Source organism: Pipistrellus hanaki (assembly GCF_964339955.1).
Source record: "Pipistrellus hanaki genome assembly, chromosome: 3".
Taxonomy (NCBI): domain Eukaryota; kingdom Metazoa; phylum Chordata; class Mammalia; order Chiroptera; family Vespertilionidae; genus Pipistrellus; species Pipistrellus hanaki.
In genome coordinates this window covers 140,957,308-140,983,609 of record NC_140505.1, presented here as the reverse complement: position 1 = coordinate 140,983,609, position 26,302 = coordinate 140,957,308, and the positions used below count along the sequence as shown (strand labels likewise).

At 42.5% G+C, this 26,302-nt stretch overlaps 2 protein-coding genes across 53 annotated transcripts in view; one reads left to right on the top strand and one right to left on the bottom strand.

Moving 5' to 3' along the window:
• The first annotated feature begins 1,257 nt into the window (after nucleotides 1-1,257).
• PCBP2 (poly(rC) binding protein 2) lies at nucleotides 1,258-23,247 on the top strand. Of its 50 annotated transcripts, none has more exons than XM_084878978.1 (15): nucleotides 1,258-1,709; nucleotides 3,999-4,118; nucleotides 4,690-4,713; nucleotides 4,806-4,838; nucleotides 5,361-5,477; nucleotides 7,395-7,526; nucleotides 8,466-8,594; nucleotides 9,555-9,629; nucleotides 11,478-11,570; nucleotides 12,636-12,677; nucleotides 13,921-13,993; nucleotides 14,493-14,531; nucleotides 15,475-15,530; nucleotides 16,457-16,626; nucleotides 22,835-23,247. In XM_084878978.1, exons 2-15 carry the CDS (start codon nucleotides 4,050-4,052, stop codon nucleotides 22,869-22,871), a joined length of 1,089 nt encoding a protein of 362 aa, XP_084735104.1. In that variant the 5' UTR covers nucleotides 1,258-1,709; nucleotides 3,999-4,049; the 3' UTR covers nucleotides 22,872-23,247. The 50 variants fall into 50 exon arrangements, with proteins under 50 accessions (XP_084735104.1, XP_084735133.1, XP_084735095.1 ...); XM_084878969.1 differs by lacking the exon at nucleotides 22,835-23,247 and adding an exon at nucleotides 19,206-19,882 and having other exon boundaries at nucleotides 1,365-1,709; nucleotides 9,543-9,629; XM_084878980.1 differs by lacking the exon at nucleotides 22,835-23,247 and adding an exon at nucleotides 19,206-19,882 and having other exon boundaries at nucleotides 1,366-1,709; nucleotides 3,966-4,118; nucleotides 9,543-9,629; nucleotides 15,478-15,530.
• Nucleotides 23,100-26,302, bottom strand: part of MAP3K12 (mitogen-activated protein kinase kinase kinase 12) — an 18,332-nt gene continuing 15,129 nt past the window's right edge. For all 3 annotated transcript variants that reach the window (XM_084878940.1, XM_084878939.1, XM_084878941.1), the window contains 4 exons: nucleotides 25,573-26,197; nucleotides 25,324-25,394; nucleotides 24,964-25,234; nucleotides 23,100-24,570 (listed from right to left, as the gene is read on the bottom strand). In XM_084878940.1, the coding sequence (XP_084735066.1) occupies nucleotides 24,472-24,570; nucleotides 24,964-25,234; nucleotides 25,324-25,394; nucleotides 25,573-26,197 (1,066 nt within the window). In that variant the 3' untranslated portion in view covers nucleotides 23,100-24,471. The remainder of the gene's footprint in view (nucleotides 24,571-24,963; nucleotides 25,235-25,323; nucleotides 25,395-25,572; nucleotides 26,198-26,302) is intronic.

Here is a 26,302-nt window from a genome sequence, read left to right as displayed (position 1 = left end):
GGCTGAAGCTCTATCCACTGAGCCAAATCAGTTTTGGCAGTAAATTCCTTTTTAAAAAAATGTCGTGTTTTTCTAAAATTGATTTCGGAGAGAGGAGAGAGGGATAGAAACATCAATGATGAGAGAGAATCATTGATTGACTGCATCCTGACTGGGAATGGAACCCATGACATGGTTCATGGGTCGATGCTCAACCACTGAGCCACACTGGCCAGGCTGGTCATTATATTTTATCTCCCCCTCCCATACGTTTGCCAAAAAAAAAAAAAAAAAAAAAAAAAATATATATATATATATATGGCATCATGATAATATCCTGTTCTCTAACAACTTTTTGCTTAAAGTTTTGGTGATTTATAACACTTGCCTGAATTTCATTTTGGGGTGCAGAGTGAATGGTGATTTTCTAACCCTTTTATGTCTTCTACATTTATTAGATGTCTTTTGAAAAGAGTTTTCCCTCATTTACTAAGAATAATTGCAGTTTTTAAAAATAATTATTGTTTTTTATTTATTTCAGAAAGGGAGGGAGAGAGCAATAGAATCATCAATGATGAGAGAGAATCATGGATTGGTTGATTCCTGCAAAACCCCTATTGGGGATTGAACTGGCAAGCTGGTCATGTGCCCTTGACTGGGATCAAACCTGGGACCCCTCAGTCCGCAGGCCATCTCTCTACCCACTGAGCCAATCCGGCTAGGGCTGCAGTTCCCATAAAGAGAGAGGGTAAATGCTTAAATCTTTCCTTTCAGTTAGCAATTTTCATAATAAGGAGTTAGTGTAAAAGTTACCTCCAATGTGGCAAATTGTTTTCTCTCTCTCTCTCTCTCTTTAATGTATCTTATTGATTTTTTACAGAGAGGAAGAGAGAGGGACAGAGAGCCAGAAACATCGATGAGAGAGAATCATCGATCAGCTGCCTCTTGCACACCCCCTATTGGGGATGTGGCCCCAACCAATGTACATGCCCTTGACCGGAATCGAACCTGGGACCTTTCAGTCCGCAGGCCGACGCTCTATCCACTGAGCCAAACCGGTTTTGGCTCTCTCTCTGTTTTTGAGTGTTATTATAGATTACCTAGATTTTCTCAATTCTCATCTCATATGGATGTCCTCAGCCATCTCTTTTCCCCTTTATCCAAATCCACTATCAACTCTCAACATTTACGCCTGGACTTTCCCATTCGGCCACTAGAGGCCACTAGTTTCCTCCTTGCCCCTATGCTGCCGCTCTATCATAGACTTCGCCACGGACTATCAGCTGTTGTCTCTGTGGTGCTGACGCTGTCCACGCATCCGCTCTAGGATATTGGGAGGCCTTTCCATACTGCGTGGGGAAGGTTTGGACGACGCAGTCGCCTCGCCGGCCCCCGGGCGGTTAGCGCTTCCGGGGTCGGAGGGTGCGCGGGGTTGAAAGCGGGCCGCTCCGCCCCGTCCCCCTCCCAGACCAGCAGAGGCAGCAGCCGGAGCAGCCGCAGCCTGCGCCCTCTCCCGCCCGCCCGCCCTCCGCCCGCCCGCCCGCCCTCCGCCGCCCTCCACCCGCCCCGGGGTCTCTTTCCCCCTTCCTCTTCCACCCCCCCCTTCCTCCTCCGCCCGCCCGCGGGGCCCCCCTCGCCTTCCCGCCCGCCCCTATTGTTCCGCCCCCGGCCTCCCGCCCTTCCCCTTCCCGCCCGCTCCCCTTTTCCCCTCAGTCGCCTCGCGCCTGCAGGTAAGCTTCAAAATTCTCCCTCCGCCCCCGGCTATAGCACTATTTCACTTCTTGCCATGTTTCTTAGCGGGCTCCATTCCTCGTCACGAGCCCCGGCCTCGCGTACTCTCGCGTGAGCGCCTACTCCCTCCCTCAGCCAGGTCGGCCATTCACGCGAGGTCCTGGCTCCTGCGCGGCCTAGTAGGCCTCGTGAAGGCCTGCCCCCCTCCCTCCGCCTATTCCCGGTGACGGCTGCGCAGGAGTTAAGGAGGGCGCGCGCGGTCGGGGGCAGCGGTGGATTTGCTGGTGGAGGGGGGTGCGGGGAGGCGATGGCCGGCTTGCAGGCCGGGCGGGTGAGCGCGTCTCCCCGCGGGGGTCAGGCGCTGGCGCAGCCACGCGAGGAGGCGCTGCTAGTCCGGCCCCTCCCCCTGGGGCGCAGCGCCCCCCCCCGACCGAACCGTTTATTTTTTCCTCTTAGTCTAGTCGAGGGATGGGAGGGGGGGCTTTTTTAAAGTGGAAAACGCTGGGATGGCCAAGGGGAGGGGGGCTGCGGAGTTAAAGAAAGGGTAGACGGGCCCTCCCAGTTACCGAGTTATTCAGGACGTTCTCTCGGGGTAACGAATTTTGAAATTACAAAATGCCTGTCGATATAGACCCAGACTGAACTATTTATAGAAGGAGTAATGGACTGCCGGATTAACAGTTGGATTGCTGGGATTGTGTACTAATATTGACCTAGTCAAGAGAGATTTTCTTGGATGATTTGGAGTTGGAAATGCACCTTTGTGCCTTACCTCAAGAAATGGCTTCAGATAGACTTTCAGTTTTCTTGCCCTTTCAAACTTGCTTTATTGTATTTGTAAAGTGCTTCCTATGAGTGGGGATAAGGAATTAAACTGTCAGTTTGTTAAAATGTCTTATTTTAAAAAAGAAAGCCATTCTTTCTTGTAGACTGAACTCTGGCCCGACGGCGGCAGATCCCCCTTCCCCCCCAGCACTTTTGTTTTTTCCATGATTAAAAATTGTTTAATTCTGGGATTTTGCCAGCAATTAATTATTCTGGAAATGGGTGAAGGGTGCTTTGGGGATGCAAAGCCCATCTTTTAAATAATCACACGCTGGGGCAGCTTGCCATATACAGAAGGATCTGGCAGCCACTTAAGTACTTAGGGTAAGGGCTTTGTGTTAGAGCAAAGTTAAAACGGTGGCTACTTGTAAGAGAGATCCGTTGTTCAGTTTTGAAGGGAGGAATACTAGAAATGTCCCTGGAGAAATTTTAACAACTTTGGAGAGAGCCTTTTTAAAGCTGCCACTTTTATTTTGTCCTAAGGCGGTATTGTAGGCAAAGGTATATCCTAAACAAATCTTCATATAATCAGTGTTCTAAAACAAATGTTAAAAAATAGAGGATAGATGGGGAAAGGGCTTCCTCAGTAGGAAAGGCTCATTATTGTTGTTCAAAACAACTACACAATACATTTTTAGCAGTACCAGTTTTATTTTGATTGTAAGAAAATTTAAGAGACTTGATAAAGACTGAGTGGTAACAAAGGTTAATACACAGAAGCAAAGAAATTTTCAGATCTGAGTGACTATTAACTTGGGTTGGGAGAAGGCTATATATACTTAGTGAATGTATTGAGTCATTTTCTAAAGGGGGGAATATGGAACATCAACCTACATGGAGGGCATTTCAGATGATGCCTTTTTCAGTGAGGTTGTTGATTTAAACCTTTGGAAAATTATTTGATGTCATTTATCAACACTTAAACTTTTAATGATAGACTCATTTCACTTTCTTTACCTAGAAATTGCTACTAATAAGAAAATTGACATGTGTCCTCTTTAGCTTTCAGCCTGAGCTGCTCCCTAACAGGAAAGCAGAAGGTCACTTGCCCTCTCTGTTGTAGTTGGTTAGTTTGAGGTTTGCCCTCATAATTTCCAGGTGTTTTTGTATCCTATGGAAGTTTAATTCTGGTGAAGGGTGACTGGTGCACATTCAGCAGTTCCCCTTAGAACCATTGCCTATTGAAGCAATCTTCCTCGTCCTGAGAATCAGCAGAAACCCTGCCATTAATGAGACGACAAAGTCGCTTTCCATATTGAATAGAACCTGAGCTGTTAATGGGGGTCGATGCTGCAGTTTTGCTGGATGTATACAAGCCTGCCAGATGAAAAGCTGTCATTTAAAGAAGAGTCAGTTTGAAAACATTGATAGTGGCGAAAATAACAAATATTCTATTTTCCTCTTCTTATTTGGTCATGTTTGTATTTCAGTTCTTGGCTTTCACCTTCCCTCCCCCCCACCAGTGACCAAAGACTTTACCACTCAAAGTCCAGCTCCCCACAATACTGCTCGACATGGACACCGGTGTGATTGAAGGTGGATTAAACGTCACTCTCACCATCCGGCTACTTATGCATGGGAAGGTATGCACCAGCTTGGGAAATTGGGTCATCGTAACTGCTAGGGGAGGGGCCAGGAAGAGAGGGCATGTATGTGTCTTGGAGCTCATCAGATTAGCACTGTAGGGTGTCTGGCTTTAGCACTCTTCTCTATCAGAGTAGATGAGAGTGTAGTAGGAAAATGGACAGACTTCTCTGGGAAGCTCCACTGAGCAGGAAAGGCTTAACTAGAGCCTAGAGCCAAAGACTACGTCATACCTGGATAAGATTTTTCTCATAGAGGTTGCTATAGCTTGTGGTAGGTATAGATTGCCCCTGCAATTTTGGAAAACTTTAAGGGTGGATGATGTATTTTTTGTTTATTTTAAAATAACACCTTGTATTTCGAACACAAAGATAGCATTTAATCACTCCTGCATTATTGTTCCTTATTGAGAGCTCCACTTACATTTTGAGCAAAGAAAAGAATAATCCCGCCCACTCTTCTTTCCAATAATTCTTAGTTTTTTCATTACTTTGGACAGTTAAAATTTCTTTTCATGATAATGACCACTTAGAATTTCCTCGTATTTGACACTAGTTTTCTCCATTGTAGGAAGTTGGCAGTATCATCGGAAAGGTAAGATAGTTTCACTTCCACTCTAATTACTATTAGTCAGTCTGGGTTGAAATAGCAGTTTAAAGTCACTCTTGATTTTTTCCCTCTTACAGAAAGGAGAATCTGTTAAGAAGATGCGCGAGGAGGTGAGTTATGGGGGGATTTGGGGAACTGTTACCTTGGGAAGTTAAAAGCTTAAAAGCAAAAATTCTGTTTAAGGGGAGCTTAGGAGGAAGAAGGTCTCGAGAAGTTAATATTTTTCTGGCTTTGTGGTCACAAATAGTATGTTGGGAAATGTAGTTCTAGCATGTCTTCATTCATTCATTACTTAAGGCAACTTTTCTTTAAATTTATTAATTTTTAGAGAGAGAGAAACGTTGATTTGTTGTTTCACTTATTTATATATTCATTGGTTGCTTCTTGTATATGTCCTGACCGGGAATCAAACCCACAACTTTGGCACACTAACCAACTGAGCTACATGGGCCAGAGCTTAAGGCAATTTCTGTAGTCTGAGGACAAACACAGTACAGTATTTGCAGTGATGCTGATAATACCTTGTATCAGGATCATATATAGGCAGCTCCTTGCCCATCTTATTCAGGAGGTCTCTATCTACATATGCTAGATATTTTGTCTATTTAACCTTGTTTTTGTTTCTTATCCAGAGTGGTGCACGTATCAACATCTCAGAAGGGAATTGTCCAGAGAGAATTATCACTTTGGCTGGACCCACTAATGCCATCTTCAAAGCCTTTGCTATGATCATTGACAAACTGGAAGAGGTTTGTTGTTCTCCCTCTTTCCTCATTCTCATTCTTCATATATAATTGCTTCTCGATACCTTATTGATATCCAAAGGAGTTTTTAATTTTCAGGACAGACTGGATTATAAAAATCTGTAGATGGGTTCTTTGCTCCCCTTCAGCATCCCCAAAATTTTATTATCGTTTATAAAATAAGTCACTTGAGTATTAAAACAAATAGTTTGTTACCAGGGACTCACTATAAAATAATGGTGTTAAAAAAGCAGCGTCTTTTATTTTTATTTTTTCCTATTTGGAGCTGGGGTTTTTTATTGTCTAAAGTTTTACATTATGTCTCATTTTTCTCCAGTTGACACCCTCCCCCCAGCCATTCCCACCCTGGGCAAACCCCCACTTCCCCAGTGTCTGTCCATTGGTTATACTAACAGGCATGCATACAAGTCCTTTTGACAAACGGTTTTTAAGGAATGCCACCACTGCACTGGTAAACTTTGTCCGCAGTTCATAGTTGAGTGAATTAGATTAATGTGCTTTTAATAAATGGCCCTGCTGAATACTAATATACCCTATAAATATGGATATCTTCCAGCACGGGGTTCAGTTATACTTTAAAAAAAAAAAATCAATCTGATAACTTTTTTGTTGGAGCTAGGAGGGAGGGAATGTTTTATAGGTTATCGGAAGCAAAATATTGATTTCAGGCCTTTTGGCAGAAGGAAGTTTTTTGTTGTTCACCAAGCCACCTCGCCCTTCAGGTACTGAACAGCCAGCCATTAACCATCGAGTAGGTCGTAAGTCTTGGCTTCCTCTCCCTTCTGCCATAATACTGCTAATCTCTAATTGACACCACAGGCAGAGGAGAGCTGCTGGCTGCTGCTTGACTGGTCCTTGGATACTTATTGGTGGCTGAAATCTTATCCTTGTCAAGATCAGAAATGTTAACCTTTTGACCTACAAGCCCTGCTAATCCAGAACTTGTGGCTTAAAAAACATTAAGAAAATGTTCATAATTGAACCAACTAAGAAACATGTCCTTGACTATAAGCAGTTCCCAGGTCTAAATACTATTTAGAGGTTAAAGCTGGATAGTGATATTTAAAGTAGTTAATTTTCAGAAAGCTAAATTGATTAAAACCATGACTTTTTGAATGCAGCATTGTTATTGGAAAAACTGGGCATTGGGGCCAATATCGTTTAATTTTAAATCTACAGCTTGATAGATGTTATTGGGGCAAGTACTCAGGCTCAATTTCATTACCTGTACAATTACCAAGAAATTAAAGCAATGGTATATAGAAGTATACTATTTAATCTTTCTAGATTTTAAGAGGACAAAATTAGTTATTTGAATTTGGGTTGCATTGTTTCACCTTAATATTTTATTTAACTGTGACTTCAATCTTGATTTCCTTTGGCCAGTTAATTTCCAAAACTAATAATTGTTTTTCTTCCTCTATCAAAAACATTTACTTTCCCCAGGGTGAATAAATAAATAAATACAGGGCTAATTCTGAGCAAGTTTGTAGGTGTTTTTATCTTTTCAGAAATGGTTATTTTGAAGGGACATTTTTGGGCATTTGTTGATGGGGGATATATATAATATGTCTTTTATTTAAGGGTATGTGGTTCTTTTATGGCATTTATGGGTTCCAAGGGATCTGTTTAAAACTTATATTCTGTCCAACTGGTGTGGCTCAGTTTGAATTAGGAGGTCACATTTCTATTCCTGGTCCAGAGGGTCAGGGCATGTGCCTGGGTGCAGGCTTGATTCCCATTAGGGAGTGTGTAGAAGGCAAATGATTGATTGATTCTCTCATTAGTGTTTCTATCTCCCCTTCCCTCTCTGAAATCAATAAAAACACATTTTAAGAAACTTCCACATTTTAAAAAAGAAACGTGTTATATTTTGGTGTTCTGACTAGTTTCTTCTTGTAGGACATCAGCAGCTCTATGACCAATAGCACAGCTGCCAGTAGACCCCCAGTCACCCTGCGGCTGGTGGTCCCTGCTAGTCAATGTGGCTCTCTCATTGGAAAAGGTGGTTGCAAGATCAAGGAAATAAGAGAGGTTGGTAAAATTTTGTGCTCTTTTTTGAATTAAGTATTGTAAATGCAGCTTTTCCTATTAGCTTTAAGTATGACTAGGAAAAGTTAGCATTTGATGAGATGAAGGCTATTATTAAAGAAATAGTCCTAGAAGATTACAATTTGACTATATTGAGATGAAAAGTATTGTACAATTGATCTTTATTAATTTGGCAACTTTTCCATGAATCTGCATATTTCTTTTTTTTATGTCTAAAGAATTTACAATTTGATATGTAATAGTAGCAAATATTTTCCTTGGCCAGATTCCTTTATAGCGGGCGTGAGGATGGGAATGGGAAAGTATATTGGGATGTAGTGGTAATCTTACTCTCTTAAATTGTGGCATTCCATTGAATTATGGAAGCTTTTAACTCTATCTGGGAGTTACCAAATTGGATGTTGGAATGAAATTTGAATGACTCCTAAAAGAAAATGGAGTTTTTGAGAGCCTCTACTGTACATAGCAGGAGAAATCTGGGATTTTGATTTGTTCATCGATGTATTCCTCGAACCTGGAACGGGCCTGGCACATAAAATGGGCTTAATATAAACATTTGATTAATATGAATGAAAGGTGGGTGAGATTTGTAGGGTTTTTGTTTGATGGCCCACAATTAACATTAGCTGAAAGGAAACTGTCTAGAAGGGCCTTTTTCTTAAGAGCAGGTTAAATTTAGACTGTTATTCAGGTTTATTCTTGGCTTTCAAAGGCTAATTTATTTATAACTGATTAAACAGTCCTAACTGGAATAAGGGAAGAGTGGGAAGGGAAGTAAAAAAGGGTAAGGTAGGAGGTGGGGTAAGTGTCTATTGATCTTTAGATTCTAAAGTTGCTACTGGGAGGAATTGGAAGAGTAAGTATGAGCTGTTTTTTTTTTTCTTCTTTTTTTTCTGATTTTTAAATTTCTTTTTACCCCAGAGTACAGGAGCTCAAGTCCAGGTGGCAGGGGATATGCTCCCGAACTCAACTGAGCGGGCCATCACTATTGCTGGCATCCCACAATCCATCATTGAGTGTGTGAAACAGATCTGCGTGGTCATGTTGGAGGTAAGCCCTCAGGCTCATGCTGAGAATGGGGGGAGGGTGATTCTAGGGGAGACAGCCTAATCTATATTTAGTAAGACTAGAATTAGGTGAGGCTATTAGAATCCTCCGGTGGGGGTGGGGAAGAAGATCCCTGAGTTCATATTTTCCTTTCCCCAGCTTTGGCTTTTCTTATAGTCTAAGCAAAAAATAGAAACTGCTAAGTAGCGGTGATCTTTTGGGTTATATCAGTTCTAGTAGGGTTGGTAGGGGAAGATTTACTGCTTGGACTCAGTGGATAAAAGATGTATGTGGATTTCTGAGATTCTAAGTTGCCTCTTGGATTACAGAATTTTTCCTATATTCAACTTTTGCTATATTCAACTTTGAAATATTTAAATTTCTGTGTTCTGTGTTATATTCAAAGTGGTAGTTGTATAGAAAAAAATGGTGTTTATGAATGACTTATAAGGTACTGATATGTGTTATTTGATTAAAGCAAAAATAGCAAAATTAAGAGACAGTAAGCCTTTTTAGAATTGTTATATGGGGTTGGACCCATCTTGGCAACAAAGGAAAGTAGAATTTCCAAATAGAAAAATATTGATGGAGACTTTGGAGTATTTATGGACAGTGTCTGTATACTAAAAAGTCTCCAACTAAAATGTACATATGTACACACACAGGTTTTTCATATTTGTTAGGCTTATTTGAAATCATGGAAATAATGCCTAAATTATTACAGGGGGATCTGCCTTGATGAGAATTAGTGTGAGCTGTGTAGTCCACGGACCATCTTACTACTTTAAAGGCAAATAACTGCAGATGATTTCAGATTAGATCTAGCCAAAGACAACGTTGGTAGGTGAGGGGATGGAAATACAGTTTTTAATTTAACTGACCTGTGTGAGCTTAAGCCACACAGCTGAAGCAGCTTTGAAACCTTATCTCTTTTTGTTTTTTTCCCCTCTGACTCTCTCCCAGTCCCCCCCGAAGGGCGTTACCATCCCGTACCGGCCCAAGCCGTCAAGTTCACCGGTCATCTTTGCAGGTGGTCAGGTAAGAAAATTCTTATTGCTGGGCTAGATAAGAAAGAGATTTATATTTGAATTGTCAACTTTGCCAGCAGCACATCAGGCCACTCTGCATGCTTGCTGAAACCTGTACTCTGGCCATAGTTTGACCTGCTTTTAGTTTTATTTATTTATTTTTTGTACTGGAGAAAGCTGTGAATGCCAAGCCCTACTTAATTTGTAGTAGGCAATGGGACTTTTGTAGGCACTCGAAGAGGTCATTTACTTGGTGACTTAAGGTGGGGCTTAGAAGTAAGGATTAAATTGCTTCAGTATCACTATCCTCCCTATTCCCACTCCATCCATATTTATTTTATGTATGGGATATTCTTCAGAGGTCTGAATAAAGGTAGCAAAGACTTGGACCTCTGAAGGAGATACTGGATGGTGTTCTCAAAATTTTGGGGTCCAGAACCTGAGTGTCCTACAAATTTCCCTTCCCCCACTTCCCCTCCCCTACTCCTACCCCTTCACTCCCAAACTCCAGTGTATTTGTCTCCCAGGTTCTTAAGCTCATAAAACACTGGTTTGAACCCACATGGCATAACGAATCAGCTGGGATAATGATTCAGTATGCAAGAATAGAAGGGGGAGAGCATGTGGGGCAGTGGTGATGTTGACCTTTGGTGTTTGAGTAAGAACACCAAAGCACCCCCTTGGGCTTCTGCTCCTTCACTCACCTGAACACTTACCCTTGGCACATGGATGGTTTATTATGAAGTTAGAATTTTATGACACAAGCACTGATCATCATGGTAATTTTATGCTTTGTTGGTTAGTATTTGAGGAGTAGGTAGGTTAGTGTTTAAAATACTGGGAGTCAGGTTGGAATAGTGACCTTCATTTTGGTACCTGCCTAAACAAGTGCTTTACTCAAAATACCTTTACCCACATGAGGCTGTCCTGTTCGAAAGCACAATTATTTAGTCCCATCTTGTATTTAACGGGAAGCATGAACTTGAAATCTGTCCTGCTCATACTCTGTTGAGTTGGCATAAAGCTGACCAGGTTTTGGGGGACTTAGTTTGTCATGTAGTTCTGGGGTTTTCACAAGTTAATCATGTCACAGTGTTACCTTGAAACAATTTAGTACCTTGCTTTTAACACTAGCCTTGTACAAACTGGTTTGATCAAAGGGCTTTCAGTCAGTTTGGTTAGGGGCAGGATAAGCAAAGGCCCAGCCAGAGTTAGTGTAGCAAGTTTAAGCTTTAGGGGTTTTTTCCCTCTCCCCGGGAACTCCAGGTTCCTACTCTTCTGGATCCTACCACTCCCCTTTATAAAGAGTCCCATGCTGTGCCACAGCAATCCTTTCTGTTTACAATCCTTCCTTCATTTTCCTTTTTCCCTTCCTTACCCACTTTCCCTTTCTTGCCTATTTGCTTCCCCTCCCTCCCTCTCCTTTATTCAGTTGACCACCCTCCAAAAGCTTGCAGTTTCTCCCACAATTGGCCCTGTCATGGATTATTCCCATGGGCCTTTTTAAATGGACCAGTTTATGCCATGTCCCACAGATGGACCTGTGTCTTTTGTTTCTTTGTGATAAAGTGGGCTCTATAGGGGTTCAACTTAATCCCTGCTGACCAGGAGCTGGCATCAGCTCTGTTGCCTTACCCCTTTATTCTTACTGAAAATAGCCCAATTGTGCAGTGTGAAACCTGCCTCTAGGTAACTTTTTTTTTAATCGACTGATTGCAGCTCGTTTCAAATTGTGTTGTGAGCTACTTTTTAAAGGAAAAGAAAAAAAATTAAACAACTTTTTTTATGTGAATTTCATGCTGGTGACAAGGTGCCGGATTGACAGCCCTGGAGACTGAAATCCTCTATTTATCCACAGGACAGGTACAGCACAGGCAGCGACAGTGCGAGCTTTCCCCACACCACCCCGTCCATGTGCCTCAACCCTGACCTGGAGGGACCACCTCTAGAGGTGAGAGGGGATGTTCAGTCTCCAAGGCTCACTCAATCCTTCCGCCTCAGCCGAGACTGCCAACACGCGGGGGGCCAGTGACGCTGGTGATTTTTGTGCTGTGGACACCACCTGTCCACGGGGACCTGGACTGACCCCCCCACACCTCATTTCACACAGGCCGCGTAGCCCACCAGATGGTAACACCAACTCTTTTTTTTTTTTTCTTTTTGTTCAACCCCTCTCCCCTATATCCCACTCCTCCCCCATTTTCACCTTCCCACCCCTACCTGGGTGCACTTTTGGGGGTACTGGCCACTGATGTGAGAAATCTCATATCCTTTTAGCCAGCCACTCCTTCCTTCCCTGCCCTTCCTACTCCTTGTCCCCAACCCCATTGCCCTGAAGTCCCAGCTCCTTTTTCTGAGATTATGGTGTGGGGGGAGGAGGGTGTAGTGGGAGCTGCAAGTGCCTTTTATTGAGGGGAGGTGGGAGCTGGCAGGACTTAGAACACAGTGATTTTTTGTGTGTGTTCTGTGGTTGGCTCCCTAGTACTTAGGGACTGAACTAGCTTCCAGTGCATTTAAAGGTCTTTAGGCAGATGTAGAGAAAAGTAAAATAGGGAAAGGGAAGTTTTTTAAAACATTTCATGTAGGTTTGTACAAACACAAATCATTCACAACACCGTGATTGTTAGAGGGGTTGGATGGTTTGAAGGAAGAAATCTTTTTTCTCCCAGGCTGTCTTACACCTAGGGAGAAAGAAGGGGGCTTGGTCAATCCAGGCATTGCTTAATCCCACTTCTCACATTTTCATTTAGGAACTGATGTGTATTTTGCCTTTGATTGCAGGGAACATGACTATGGCTCCCTTTAAAGGCTTCCCAGAATAAGTCATATCTAGGGTTCAAAGAAGGCCAACTTGGGTCTGATTGTATTTGTGAGATATCATTTACTGCCTCAATCTTGGCCTCCCCATTCTGTAGTTCAACTCTGGCTTCCTGGCTAGTTGAAATGTCTTTTTCTCCCAACTGGGTGGCTGTCCGTGATTGGTTTTTTAATAGGAACTGTTTTCCTCCTTTTGTAGGCCTATACCATTCAAGGACAGTATGCCATTCCACAGCCAGATGTAAGTTTTGTTTTCACTTCTTCTTTTGAAAAGCTCCCTTTCCCATCCCAAATTGTCTCATTCCTTTCTTCCATGTAGGCAGAAAACAGTTGGGTTTTAAAACAATTGGAATATTAAGTTGTTTTCCTCAAAAGATGAATCCCATATTTCAACCCTTAAATAATCTTTAATCGGCATAATGGCACCTTGTTTGCCTTTTGACATTTAATCTCTGGAAATTATGATTGGCAGAATATTAGTTTCTACTCTCCTGCCTGTTCCAGATTACTCTGTCTAAAAGGGAAATGTTCCATCTATTCTTTCTATTTCTGGGCATAATTTAAATTAACAGTGGCCTGTGCATCTCTGTATGGAGTTCTTCAATTGGGGATGGGGTGGGAGATGGTTTTGCCTTTGGGTATTCCTCAATTTGAGATAGTAATTTTTAAAGCATCCAAAGGGGTGGGAAAGAAGCTTATTTATACAGGGAGGGATAGGAAGCTGAATATTTGGGTATTAAACTCAATGGAACTTTCCTTGCCACTAAAAATTCCTATTTAAAAAGTGATGATAATCAGACTTGTTTAAAGACATTTCTTTCTGCACTGTTTCTTTATCATGACTAACCCTTTTAGGTGCTGAGCATTAGAGTAGGAAAGTTGAGTTTGGCTCTTAGTTAGTGTTAGGGCCCAGAAGGGGAAGTATACTTGAAGAGAGATTATTTTACAACAGCCAAGACAGTTTATATACATGAAGAAAAATAGCTGTAAAAACTAGTAGTGGGGGAGGGACTAAAACCCATTTGGTTTCATCTTAATCTCCTTATAGTCTCCTTCACCCCCCACCCTTCACCCCTCATCTCCTTCCTTTTACCCGATACTGATAGAACCCTGCATGGTGTGTTTTCCCTAGCACCACTGCACAGTTTACCCAGCCTGTCTGTGCTTGTCCCTGAGGCAACTTTGGCAATGGCTGCAAACACCTTCATTAAATAGCCTACAGGGGATGATTGTTGGGTGGATGCTGCTGCTTTTCTTTTCACACACCCAAAATGGCATTCATTTTCTTGTACTGATTCCTGTTCTAACCCTTCATATTCTGTCTATCCCCAAAGGGTAAGACCCATCCTTACCCTCTGTTGTAATTTGAGTAGTAGAGACAACTTTGGGGATCATCGGGAGCTTTGCATTTTCAAATTTGAATGATCTTGAACCCTGGCTCTGTTACTCTTCTAATGTCAACCTCTCCTGTTTCATCCCTGCAGTTGACCAAGCTGCACCAGTTGGCAATGCAACAGTCTCATTTTCCCATGACGCATGGCAACACCGGATTCAGTGGTATGGATACCTCAGTGTTTATTTTTGTAAGGTGTAGTGCAAGACAGAGGCCAGCCCCAAGGCCTCAGTTTGGCATCTGTTTAAGACAAACTTACCCAGCATCCTGCTGGTTTAAACTTGACTATCTTCTGTGGCTAAACCAAAGGAGGTAATGTGTTTAACTTGATTTTCATTTGGGATGAGTTATTCTAAAAAAAAAAAAAAAAAAAAGGCCCTTGAAGGTTTGGGGTGAAGTCAGGGGATGCTTGTCAGGCAAAGGGTAGGCTGACATTTCCTCTAACCCATTCTCAGTGCTGCCCCTTTGATCTGATTGGCACCCCCTTTCTTTCCACCAGCTTTTACAGACCTGGGTAGAGACAACAATCCATTTGTGCCAAATTGTGTAGTGTTTTTGCTTTTATTTTGTTTTGTTTTGGGCTTTTTTTTCTGTATAAGGAATAACTTGTCCGATAGGGTTAGGATGAGACCACCAAACTCATTTTCACTTGTATCTTAACAGGCATTGAATCCAGCTCTCCAGAGGTGAAAGGCTATTGGGGTAATGATTAAAAAAAAAATCTGTAGTATTCTACTGTTATATTAATAAACTGGTGGGAGTCTTGTTTCACTGCCCATGACATAGCAGCAACATACACATGGCAGAAAGAAGCTGAGAGAGCAAAAGGGTGGGCCTGGTGCCCCTGAGGGGTCCCTTGGTGGATCTGGCCAACCCCCTTCTAAAAGTATTGAATTTAGCAACCACAGTTGAGAGCAAGGCTAGCCTTGAGACTTAGCTAGCTGCCCTGGTCCAATCCAGGTGCCATTATAGATGGTTATGGGTGTTTGCTGATTAGATTTTTTTTCTTTTTCTTTGGAAACCAATAAAAACCAGAACAAATTAATGAGCAATTGAGCAAAAGACAGGGAATAAATCTGGAGAAATTCACTTTCCTCACCTGACTGCCATTCTCTCTGACCTTCAAATGTAGGTTAAGATATGTGTGTGGTTGGTGAGGGGAGGCACTGTTAATCTGATACAGATATATTTAAAGCAACTCTGCATGTGTACCAAGAGTCCATGGTACCCAATAACAGGCATGATATTGGCACTGGTGCTAGTGAGCATCAGGTGAGATAAAATTGGAACATAACAGCAGGAAATTCTAAGGAAAGGGAAGTGCAGAAGGACTTGGTTAGATTTTGGTCCTGTTTAAGGATACCACATTCCCTTTCCCCTTGATTCCGTCCCCTTACACCTTAATAGGCTGGGCTTTGCAGGAAATGGTATGAAATCAGCTCTCCTGAGTGTACAGAGGAATCTTTCCAGAATTATTTCTATACTCCTCTACCCCTCTTTACTCTTTGAGGTTTCTAAGTTAGTGATGAATCCCAACAGCCAATGCTGGGTTTCCAGTTTGTTTCCTTCTGTTAGGTTAATGTGCAAATCAGTTGGGGTTTGTAATGCTGCACATTGAATTTTCTTGCTCTCTTCTGTCTTTTAGCAGGTTTGGATGCATCTGCTCAGACTACTTCTCATGAACTCACCATTCCAAATGATGTAAGTATAGTTAGTTGGGTTGCATGGGATGAAAATAAGAATTGGTTTTAAAGAATAGAAGTCTTAGCCAGTGTCATGCCACTTTAAGGCCTAGGGAAAGGAAATGGTTTTAGATACCGAATTAAAAACTAGAGCATCTAGAATTCTGAATAAAAATAGATGGAGAAAGTTGGTAACACTTGTTGAGTATTCATGAGGCAAAGAATTTTATATCGCAAGTAGAAATTCTTGTTTGCCTTTGTTTCTTGTAGAATCTGAAGCCTTATCCTTAAAGCAGTGGTCTTGGGTGTTCTATCTGTGCTGTTTAATATGGTACTTACTAAACACTTGTGGCTATTTAAACTAAGAAGATTAAAACATTCAATTTTTCAATCTTACTAGCCACACCACACTATAGGTACTAATAAAATGTGATTATTGAACAGATCAATAATCACATTTTATTAGTACCTATAGTACTGGAAAATGCAAATGTAGACCAATTTTTTTTACTTTTTCTCAAGGCAAAAACATTAGAAATGAGCCAAAATCCATAGTGGTAATCATGGCAGGATGAGTTTTAGATATCTGTTACCCAAAAAACCAAAGATACCTTTACTATTATTTCCAGGTTTATTATGATAAATTAGGTTTATTATCTTGGCTCTGTTTTATTTTTTCTTTGGATTTACTCTAAGAAAATGAGCTATGCTCAGTTGGCTGTGTTGGGGTCTGTAGGCTCAGTTGGCTCTGACAAAAAGAATAGGCAAGAGTTGAGCACAATCTGCAACTCAATCTGGAGTATATGAGTAGAGTGTAGGATGCAGTAGTTTCCATTGCCTTGTTTATAGACCCAAGTTATAGAAGGCTGGGGGGGTGGGATGAAGTTCTTGGACCTAGCCATGCTATTCCTAATTTGGTGTGCATTCTTGTTTTTCTCCCTAAAGTTGATTGGCTGCATAATCGGGCGTCAAGGCGCCAAAATCAATGAGATCCGTCAGATGTCTGGGGCGCAGATCAAAATTGCGAACCCAGTGGAAGGATCTACTGATAGGCAGGTTACCATCACTGGATCTGCTGCCAGCATCAGCCTGGCTCAATATCTAATCAATGTCAGGTAAGAGCTCCCTGCCTTTTTTGTCTTAGCGATGTCAACACACAAGTAATGTGTGTGTAGGGGAAAGCTAAGAATGTATTATTAAGTGAGGGGTTATTTGGGGGATGGGAATGGGGATAGAAGGAGATGGGGGAGAAGTTTAAGTCTAGCCCTGTTTTCATCCATGTTTAGTGTAGCAGAAAAAGGAACCAGATTGTAGTAAGTTCGCCTGGGCTTGAAGGGGGATAGAATGCTCGGGTTTGAGTTCTGCTCGTTGGGGATGGAAAGGTGGGGAGTGTGTCTTCCGTAATAGGTCAGGGGCTCTGACTGGAGCCACTCAGACTCAGACTCAATGTGGGACTTGACTGTGCCATATAGCCCAGTGTTTCTTTCACTGATAGGGTGTAGGCTCCAAAGTACCCTCAATTGAAATGAGGATAATGAGGTAATATGACAGACAGCAAGGCAGTTTCTTGGGGGTAGCTATTACCTTTTATTCTGAAAACATGAATTTTCCTCAAATCACAAATGATTTTCATTGTTCAGAGCTTCTGGGAAAGCGGAGGCAAAGGTTTTGGAATGTTTCAGAAATGCCTAGGTGTTTTCTCTTTCCTCTACCATCTCATTCAATAATGACTTCCTGAAATTGTAGTTTTTTTATTCAAAGCTAGCTAATGTTAACTAAATACATGATTGTAGCAAGACTATTTATAGTCCAATGGGCATCCTACAGGGCATTTAAGAAAACACTGCTTGCTTTTTCAATATTAGTGCTTATGCCACATTTTCATTGCTTACTAACATTTTCAAACCAGTGTTAGCCCATTTCATTTCCCAAGGGGCTTAGCCATCCATTTTATGTAGGTAGCCTTTGTCTAGTTGCTTTTCCCTCTATAACTATTTGGTCCCTTGTGCATTCTAGTTTTGATTCTTAGTGCAAGACAAAGGAATTCATAAGTATGAATTTTATATCATCATGCTTACACTAACCATGTATTTATTCCATGGTCTTTATTCCCTGCTTAAGAATTTATCAGTTCCTCAATAGTGGTTCTGCCCCCCCTTTCAGTCTTTTTATGTCGTGAGGTATTTACTAAGGAAAAGACTTCTGTGTTTGTGTCTGCTTTTTTCTTCAGCTATCAATCACATCAAATTCTTAATGTTCAGAGTCAAATAATAGTAAGCTTTTCACAGAAACAGTTTACAAAGGTTTTTCCTCTTGTTTCTAGTTTGGGGTGGTTAAGTGGCAGGAATCTTGTTCTTGGAAGCTGAAGTTGTTTTTTTCTTTGGGAGGCTTGCCACGAATATTGTCAGAGAGTGTTGAAATGAAACTTCTTGCCTGACCCCCTATATTATGTCAGTGGCTACATTGTAAGGAAGCAGAACTTAGTTTCCTGGTTTAGTTCCTCTTCATGATCATCCTATTTAATAAAACCATTTAGGCTATGGATTTGGGTCAAAACCTCTTGAAGTCAACTTGAGTTAACATCAAAGCAAGGGCTCTGCCTGCACACTGCTTAGTCTTCATTTCTCATCTTATTAGCCCATTTGAATGCAACAAACTGGTTTTATTGTTAATACTAGGCAAGAAATATTTCTATGCTTTCAGTAATGGATTGTGAGCATTTCTGGCCTGATTCTGGCAATCGGTTCCTTTATCCTCTCCTTTATGGATTGCAGCTGTCCTGGGCTTATATAATGACAAAATGGAGTCTTAAGAGGAGCCTAACCCCCTTGTCCTAGAGGAGTTCATCTTTTGGGGTGGGTTGTCCAGGCAGGCTGAAGACCTTCTGACTTAGACATGTGTAGGCATTTGGGAATTGCAGATCATTTCTGTCATTTGGAGTTATTTTAGGAGTAGAAATGGTATTTTTACTTTTTGAACATGAATTTTTTGGCAGTGCTTGAGTTCCTTCCAATTCTGTAAGATCTGTATTACAAATATGGTCAATCACAAAACAAATAGTCGTCCCCCCCATCATAACAGCTCACCAGAAGTGAAGCTTCCCTACTTATCTATGTTCTGTTCTCAGCATTTTTCTTTGAAAATGCTACATTCTTTCAAGTTTGAAATTAGTCATTGACCTACTTTGGTCTCTTTCCCCTCTCCATCCTAATGTATTGGTTAGTTTGCAATGGAGATGGAAGCAAGATTTCTTATTAATTACAGGGGAGTTTTTTTGTTCATTCGTTTTTCTGTGGGTTAATATCCCAAAGCTTCACAAGTGATTGGTGGCTGAAACATTTGTTTCTTCTTTGGAGATAGAGTGCTTTCATTTTCTACTTGAAATCATTCCTTTCTGACCTCTGGGTTGGATCAATGTGTCATACATGGAAATGTGTTTTTTCAACCTATGAGCTTTTTCTTCATCATAGCAAGTTTAAATAGCACTGGGGAGTGGAATTTGGCGGGTATACATTTTTAGAGGGTGGGATAAAGGTAAAAGGGAGACAGCTTTGTCACAGTTTGTATTAGGTCTTCCTAATTTGCAATCAGAAACACTGATAACTGAAGCGGTTTTTGTCCTGTACTTTTACCCTTTTGTGGTCTTCCCTTCCACCCACCCGGTTTTTTTTGTTCCTTTTTTCCTCTGTTACAGTTTAGAAAACGCTAAACCCTCCTCCCAGGCAGCCTCCGTCACGATCCCTGATCACCTCAGCATCAACCTCTCTCAACCCTCCACCCCTTCTTCTTCTTCCTCCTCCACCACCACCCCCTCGCTCGCCACAGCGGGGACCTCCGACGCACCCTCCAGCCTCCCCAACCCTCTTCCGACCGCCCCTTGTGTCTCCAGTCTGCTTGGCATGAAACCCATCCCTCTCCTGGCTCTAAATGTTGTGTCTGCTGCTAAGGGTACCGGGGCTTCAGCTGCCACCACCACCACCTCTGCCGTGCCATGTGTAACTAACAAACTGAAAGGCGAGAAACAGAGATTCTCCCCCTACTGATTGCAGATCTTGAGGCACCCCCTCAAGTAATTCTTGGTTCATTTTGTTTTCCTTTGTTAACATTGGTGAGAAACAATTGTGAGTTTGTGACATTTCCTTTTTACTATTTGGGGGATAACTGGGTGGGGGTGGGGGCAATGGTAACGGTGTTTAGGTTTAGGCCATTTCAGCTGAGTGCCTGTTTCTGAGTCTGATTTGTTGAATATTTTATCTAGAGCCATAGTTCTTGCTCTTTCTCATTCTGTTACTTTTTTTGTAGCTTTATCCTGCCTTGCAAATATAACAATGTGTTAGGCTCTGTGTTAACGAATAAAAGATTCTCCATTAATCTTTTTATTATTATTATTATTTAATGGTTATCAGCTGGCCTTCTTGGCCAGATTTGTGTTTCTAGCTGTAATAAAGTTGCCACAGTAAGAACCCTAGTTCACCGTGTGCTGTGAAAGGGTAAAGGGGTGGGAACTTTGTGACTTGACTTGACTAGGGAGTATAAAACTGACTGGACCTCTTTGTATCCCTGGTTAATTTTGTAACCCTTTGTCATTCCCCACAAAGGGAGATGGGCTTGTGGCAGATTAAATCCAGAGAGTCTTCCATAATTGGCAAGTTTACTTAGTGAAAATTAGTTTCTCTGATTTCTCAGATCCTTTACCTTGCCAAAAGCAGCAAGTAACAGGGGTGTCCATCCCAGGCTTTTTATGTTGATGAGTGACTACTCAAACAAGTTATTTCTTTACCCAGAATGGGGAGGCAAGTTTGTTTTAAGTCTCAAAGTTTGCCAGCATGTCTGCATTCCTGTGAAATAGCATTAGTCCTCTTCCTGTGACATTGGGTAAATCTTAAAACAACCAACATGTGACATCTCCACAAATTTGATTGGATTCTGGCCAGTCATCCTAAATCATCCCTAATTTATTCAAGTATCTTTTTTTCTATTCCTTGTTTACCCTTCTGTCTCCCACCAACCCCCTTATTTATCATGTGTAGAAAATTATAGACTTAAATTTGGAAGGAACCATTAATAATCAGCTGTAATTCATCAATCTCGTTTATCAAGGTTAAAAAAAAAATAGAAGCCCTAAGAAAACTTAAGTCTGCAAATCACATGGATGACTAGTGAGGACTAACAACTCAAAATGCACTTAATCTCCTGAAGCCTTATTATTTTTCTTATCCAAAACCATAGTTCTCTCCTTAAAAGAGTAGAAATACTGTAGGTATAATGGCAAAAGCCATCTAGTAGAATTACATTCTACCTGAGGACCAATGAAAGTATAATGTTCTTCCCAAAGCACCAGTGTAGAGGATTTTCCCCTGATAACCTTTTCCCACATTACCTTTTTTATTTTTGCTTTAATCCTCACTCCTTGGGGATTAGATTCCCCCCCCGTAATTCTAGAGAATGGAAGGGAGAGGGGTAAAGAGAAGCATTGATGTGACATTGATTGGTTGCCTCCCCACAAATGCCCGACTCGGAGCAGGGGGATCGGACCTGCAACCCAGGTACATGCTCTTGACTAGGAATTGAACCTGAAACCCTCTGGTGTACAGGCTGATGCTCTTAACCATTCAGTTATGCTAGGCAGGGTCCCTTTGGTTTGTGCTAAAACCAATTGCTCATGAGTATTGCAATATATTACATTGATGGTGTGGCCCTCAATCCCATATTGGGCCAATGAATTTGTTTTACATGTCCCCCAAGTCTACATGGGATGGGAGGGGCAAACATTAGTTAATTGCCCAGATAGACTTTTTCTTGTTAGTTGCTCTAGCTGCTCCTTTATCATATAGTCCAGTTCTCCCTTAGGTAAGCTCTTTTTGTAGTTTGGACTTAATCTTGCTGATAATCATATCCCCTCCCCTCCCCTCCAGGTACTGGTTTTATTTTATCTAGTTCTTGATTGGAAGGCCTCTTCACCTAATGAGTTCTTCCTAAGGAAAGATTGCTAGGAAGGAATCTACATGTTTTAAGGGGCTGACTACCGTCACATGGAGTCCTCAATATTTTTGTTGGGTTTCCTATTCCTTGTACCCCTTATACCTGCTCCTTCCAATCTGCTCAAGCTATGTGCATGAACAGTTCCTTTAGTGACAAAGTGCCACCACCTTTATGCATCAATTTAGTTTTTTAGGTCCTAGAGCTAAACTGTTGAGCAATTCCTCCCTAAACTTTGATTCAGGGCCTGTTGTGTACATTACTCTAGATATTCCATTTTGGCATTGTCAAGGTTCTACCCTCTTTAAGAACAAAATATTCTCCTTTATACCCAGTAGAAATACCATTTCTGACTAAAATACTAATTCATAGTTGAAAGACCCATCTATTTTGGCCTTGGTTTTTCTTGCTTCTAGCCAGCTGGCCAGCTGCTGGGCTTTCATTGTGGTAGAAGAGATACAGATGCTCCCTTGACTTAGGCAAGTCACTTTAAAGTCTGTGAAATACATTTATGAACTGAAACTTCAGTTGTAACATTTAGTTCTCTTTGAAATGGAATCTAAGTCTTGCTGGCTGCCTAATATCAGTGAAGCAGCCAAATGCCTACATACCTCCCTCAAAGCCCGAAATTGGACTCCAGGGCTGCAAATGATGTTTTCAAAGGAATTATAGCCAGGTATGTTTGTCTTAAGAACACAGATTTGGGAGCTTATAGAGTTGCTAAAACAAATTATTTTAGCTTTCACCTTTAAGTTGTGAAAACCATAAAAACTATAGCTTGAGTATAATTCTTGACCCTTCCTATAATTGTTACCTGTTTGACATCTCTTAGCGTTTGAAACTTCATTATCTCTTAATTGTTAATAATGGCCTTTATTGATAGAGAAACCCAGGACTGTTCTAGAAAAGCAGCTGTTTTCAGCACTAGCTTTGTGAGGCTACTTTCAGATAAGTGTTTCCTAAATTATTCTGAGATTGGAAATAAGCTCGGCAATAAAGAGACATTGCTTCTGTGATTTGTGACTTGAAGAAGATACTTTACTGTCACGGTGTACATCTCCCACAAAGGTTCTGGAGGAACATAGTTTGAGGGACGCCCACACTTGGTAACCAAGCCGCCTCAGTTTCCTTTGATTCTGAGGTAACTTCCCCTCATGAAGTTTATTCGATTGCAGGGGTTACAGGCACATGGTACTGGTTAATTCAAAAACCTTGTTACTGAACCACTGATTGTTTCACATAAACTACTTCACAGTTCACCAACCAATCAGGTTGGAAAATTTGGAGTTGAGGTGCAGCTGAGCATTTAAAAAAACTAACTTTGAGTCTTGTTTTGTGTTACAGGCTTTCTTCGGAGACGGGTGGCATGGGGAGCAGCTAGAACAATGCAGATTCATCCATAACCCCTTTCTGCTGTTCACCACCACCCATGACCCATCTGTGTAGTTTCTGAACAGTCAGCGATTCCAGGTTTTAAATAGTTTGTAAATTTTCAGTTTCTACACACTTTATCATCCACTCATGATTTTTTAATTAAAGCGTTTTAATTCCTTTCTCTGTTCAGCTGTTAATGCTGAGATCCATATTTAGTTTTATAAGCTTCTCCCTGTTGTTTTTTTGTTTTGTTTTGTTTTTTTTTTTTTGGCTCATGAAATTTTTTTTGTTTGTCATGGAAATGTAAGAGTGGAATATTAATACATTTCAGTTTAGTTCTGTAATGTCAGGAATTTTTCAAAAAAATTAAAAGATGGACTGGAGCTTTTTCTTTGTGAATAGAAACTGGATGCCACAGTGATTCATGTGGGTTTTATTCCTGTTGTCTTGCTGTTATTTTTGCACCTTTTATCCCTCAAAGGACAAGGACCCTGCTTGGGTTTTGAATATAAGCATTTATTCCAGTTAAGATGTTTTCTTCTGTTTTACCACTCCATTCTTATTTATTTCAGTAGCCCTTGATTAGATTTTCTCTTGAGCCTGCATTGAAAGGTGATCTAGTAGCTGTGCCCTTAATTTCAAAGGTTGGGGGTTACATTTTCCTATGATTTATCTGTAAATAGGCAGTCACCTGGGGGTTGGGTTGTGGGAAAGGATGCACATGCATACACCTGGAAGCTGTTGGAAGTGTGACCGGCTGGGATTCAGGTTGCAAGGTGGAGTATTTTAAGATCTGCCTCCTAACATCCTTTAGTTACCTGCTCCCATTTATGCAGATAAGTTTAGAAGGTTGGAGCTTCAAGTGATGTTCATTTAGAGAGAAGAGCATAAAAGGAGGAAGTAATTTATCCACAGCCCTCAGATAATGTCTGGAGCCCAAGGCTTCTCCTTGATCACGTATGCTACCTCATTCACTCACCAAGAAAACCCTCGACAGCTGGGCCTGCTTGGAGTGGTTATATTTCAAGGTTTTTCACAGGGGTTACAATAGGACAGTTTCCACCCCAATCAGGCACCAAAGTAAAAGCAGGGACTTAAGATCCCAGTTCTTCAGCATGAGCCATCACATGCTTGTACAATCTTCTAACCTCCCCCTAGACCTTAAGTCAGTGCTTGGGCAGAGAAATGAAGAAACAAATTAGTTACATTGCACCTGATAAACCTCAGAAGAGAGGAGCCAGCCTTAGCCTCCCTCCTCCCACGTGCAAAATGTGTAAACAGTAAATGGAAAACAAAAAAGTGCAGTTAAGTGGCTCCCTTTCCTTCTCCCTGGTATTTGGGGGGAAAGGGTAGAGGATCATAGGAGGCAAGTTGGGCTTTGCTGCTGCCTGACTGCTTGTTGAACATGACTGGCCCGCTTGCCCTTACCCCCAGACCCAGGGCAGTCCTTGTTCATTTCCACAGCTGCCAGTTAGGTGAATTGGTCAGGGGGTCAGGCTCTTGAGCCTGACTTGAGGCTGGGATAGCCCTATCTTCCTCTGTTGATTATGTGGCGCATATATATATTATTTATATAAATACTCCTATGTACAAGAACAAGAGTGGCTTCATGGAGGGAGGGAGGCTGGGGGCTGCAAGGCGTCACCACTGTTGGGGTTGTCCAGTTCAGTGCTGTCACAGTCCGAATCCTCGGGATTGGGAGGGCCCTGTGAAAAGGAGACATGCAAGGAGGGGTGAGGCTCAGGATCTCTTGTATTGTAGATTCCTTTAGGATCCCTTACTGAAATCTTTGTTACAATAGCCAGCAACTTACTGCTTTTTACTGCCCCCAGATTTTGTTGTTCAGGCCATTCTCCAAAGTACAAGACTCCTAATTTCAGGACCTCCCTTGTTGCAATGTCTGGCTACTATGTAAGCTAGCCTACTAAAAATTGCCTTCATTCCACCATGTGGATACTGCTCTTTAGTACCGTTGGAAACAGGTTCAGATAGAGTGACTTAAATGCAAAAATCTTCTTATCTCTGCATCTATTTCCCCAGTAGGTCTCAAATGAGCAGGTATCTCTTCCCTGCCCAATACTGGCTGTTCTGTTACTCACCTGCTCCCCCTTGAGTAGGTCATGGTGCTGGATGGGCAAGGAGGGTGCAGGGCCTGCAACCGCCTCTGAAGCAGGTTGGTCTAGTGGGATTTCTGATCCCTGGGAGCACATGTCATCAGACCGTTCATCTGGCCGCTCATCAGTGTTGGTACTGCCAACATCAGGTGTGCCACTGGGGGATGGCTCACTAGCTGTGCCTTCCTCCCCATCTGATGGATTCTCTGAGCTGAAGGCAGAAAGTGACTGGCGCATGTTCAGGCCCTGAGGCCACCTATAGGTCAGCGAGACACCTTCGGCTTGACTGCGCTTCTTGCAGCCCAGGAAGCAAAAGAATGTCATTACTTGTGCTCCATCACTCACCTCTGGCTTGATGTCAGCTCTACTTCACTGTCTACTTCTCCTTCCTCTTCCTCCGATGATATGCCACGTTTCTGTAGGAAAGAGGAATAGACTCGTCAAAAGTGGGAAGAGGCATTGGGCCCAGGGAAGGGAAACATAATTATAAAGCATTAAGTAGGGAATGGCTGAAGATAGAGCCTAATGTGGGCGGTGAGTCAATAGATTTGGACCCCAGGGAGAAAAAGAACTCAGAACCCTCTCATACTTTACCTGACTTCTGGTGACAGCAGCCCTGTACAGCAGTGCAGCTGGGGTCAAGTGCTGGGACCCAGCCCGGCTTCCTCCCCGTCCCGCCGTCCCTTCCCTTCCAGTTCCCAGCAGCCCCGCGCCATCACCAGGCCCTACTGGTGGAGGTGGCTCCCCCTTGGCTCCCCCAGGTGAATCTGGGCTGGTGGAGCCGGGTGCTGAGCCCTCACTTGGAGGGGTGTCACCCCGGGCGGGAGGTGGTGAGCCAGGATCCCCAGTTTCCCCTGAGGCCCCCCGGGCCCGGGCTCCCAGTGCTGCTGACAGCAGATCTGGGGACGAAGAGGACATCTTTCGCAGCAGGAGGTCATGATGGAGCCCACGGAGGGCTGGAGGGCAGGCTTCCCAGGCGGAGGGTCCCCCTCCTAGCACCCCTGGGCTTCCTGGTCCCCCAGGTTCATGGGGTGGCACAGCTGCACGAAGCCCAGGCAGGTCCCCACAGCTGCCCTTGGCACTGGCTTTGCGATGACGGGTCTTGCCACGGCGATTCCGTCCTGGTGAGGGGGGACCCTTAGGACACCCAGGAAGACCCACCCCACTCAGGGCTGCATCTAGTTTTGGTAGCAAAGACTCAGTCTTGAGGATATCTGGCCTGGTGGGAGAGGGGAAGGACAAGTTTGAGATTAACAAATTTATCAACTGAAAGCATTCCCTAACCTTGGGCAGTACACAAAGCACTTCTCTCCCCTTCCTAAAC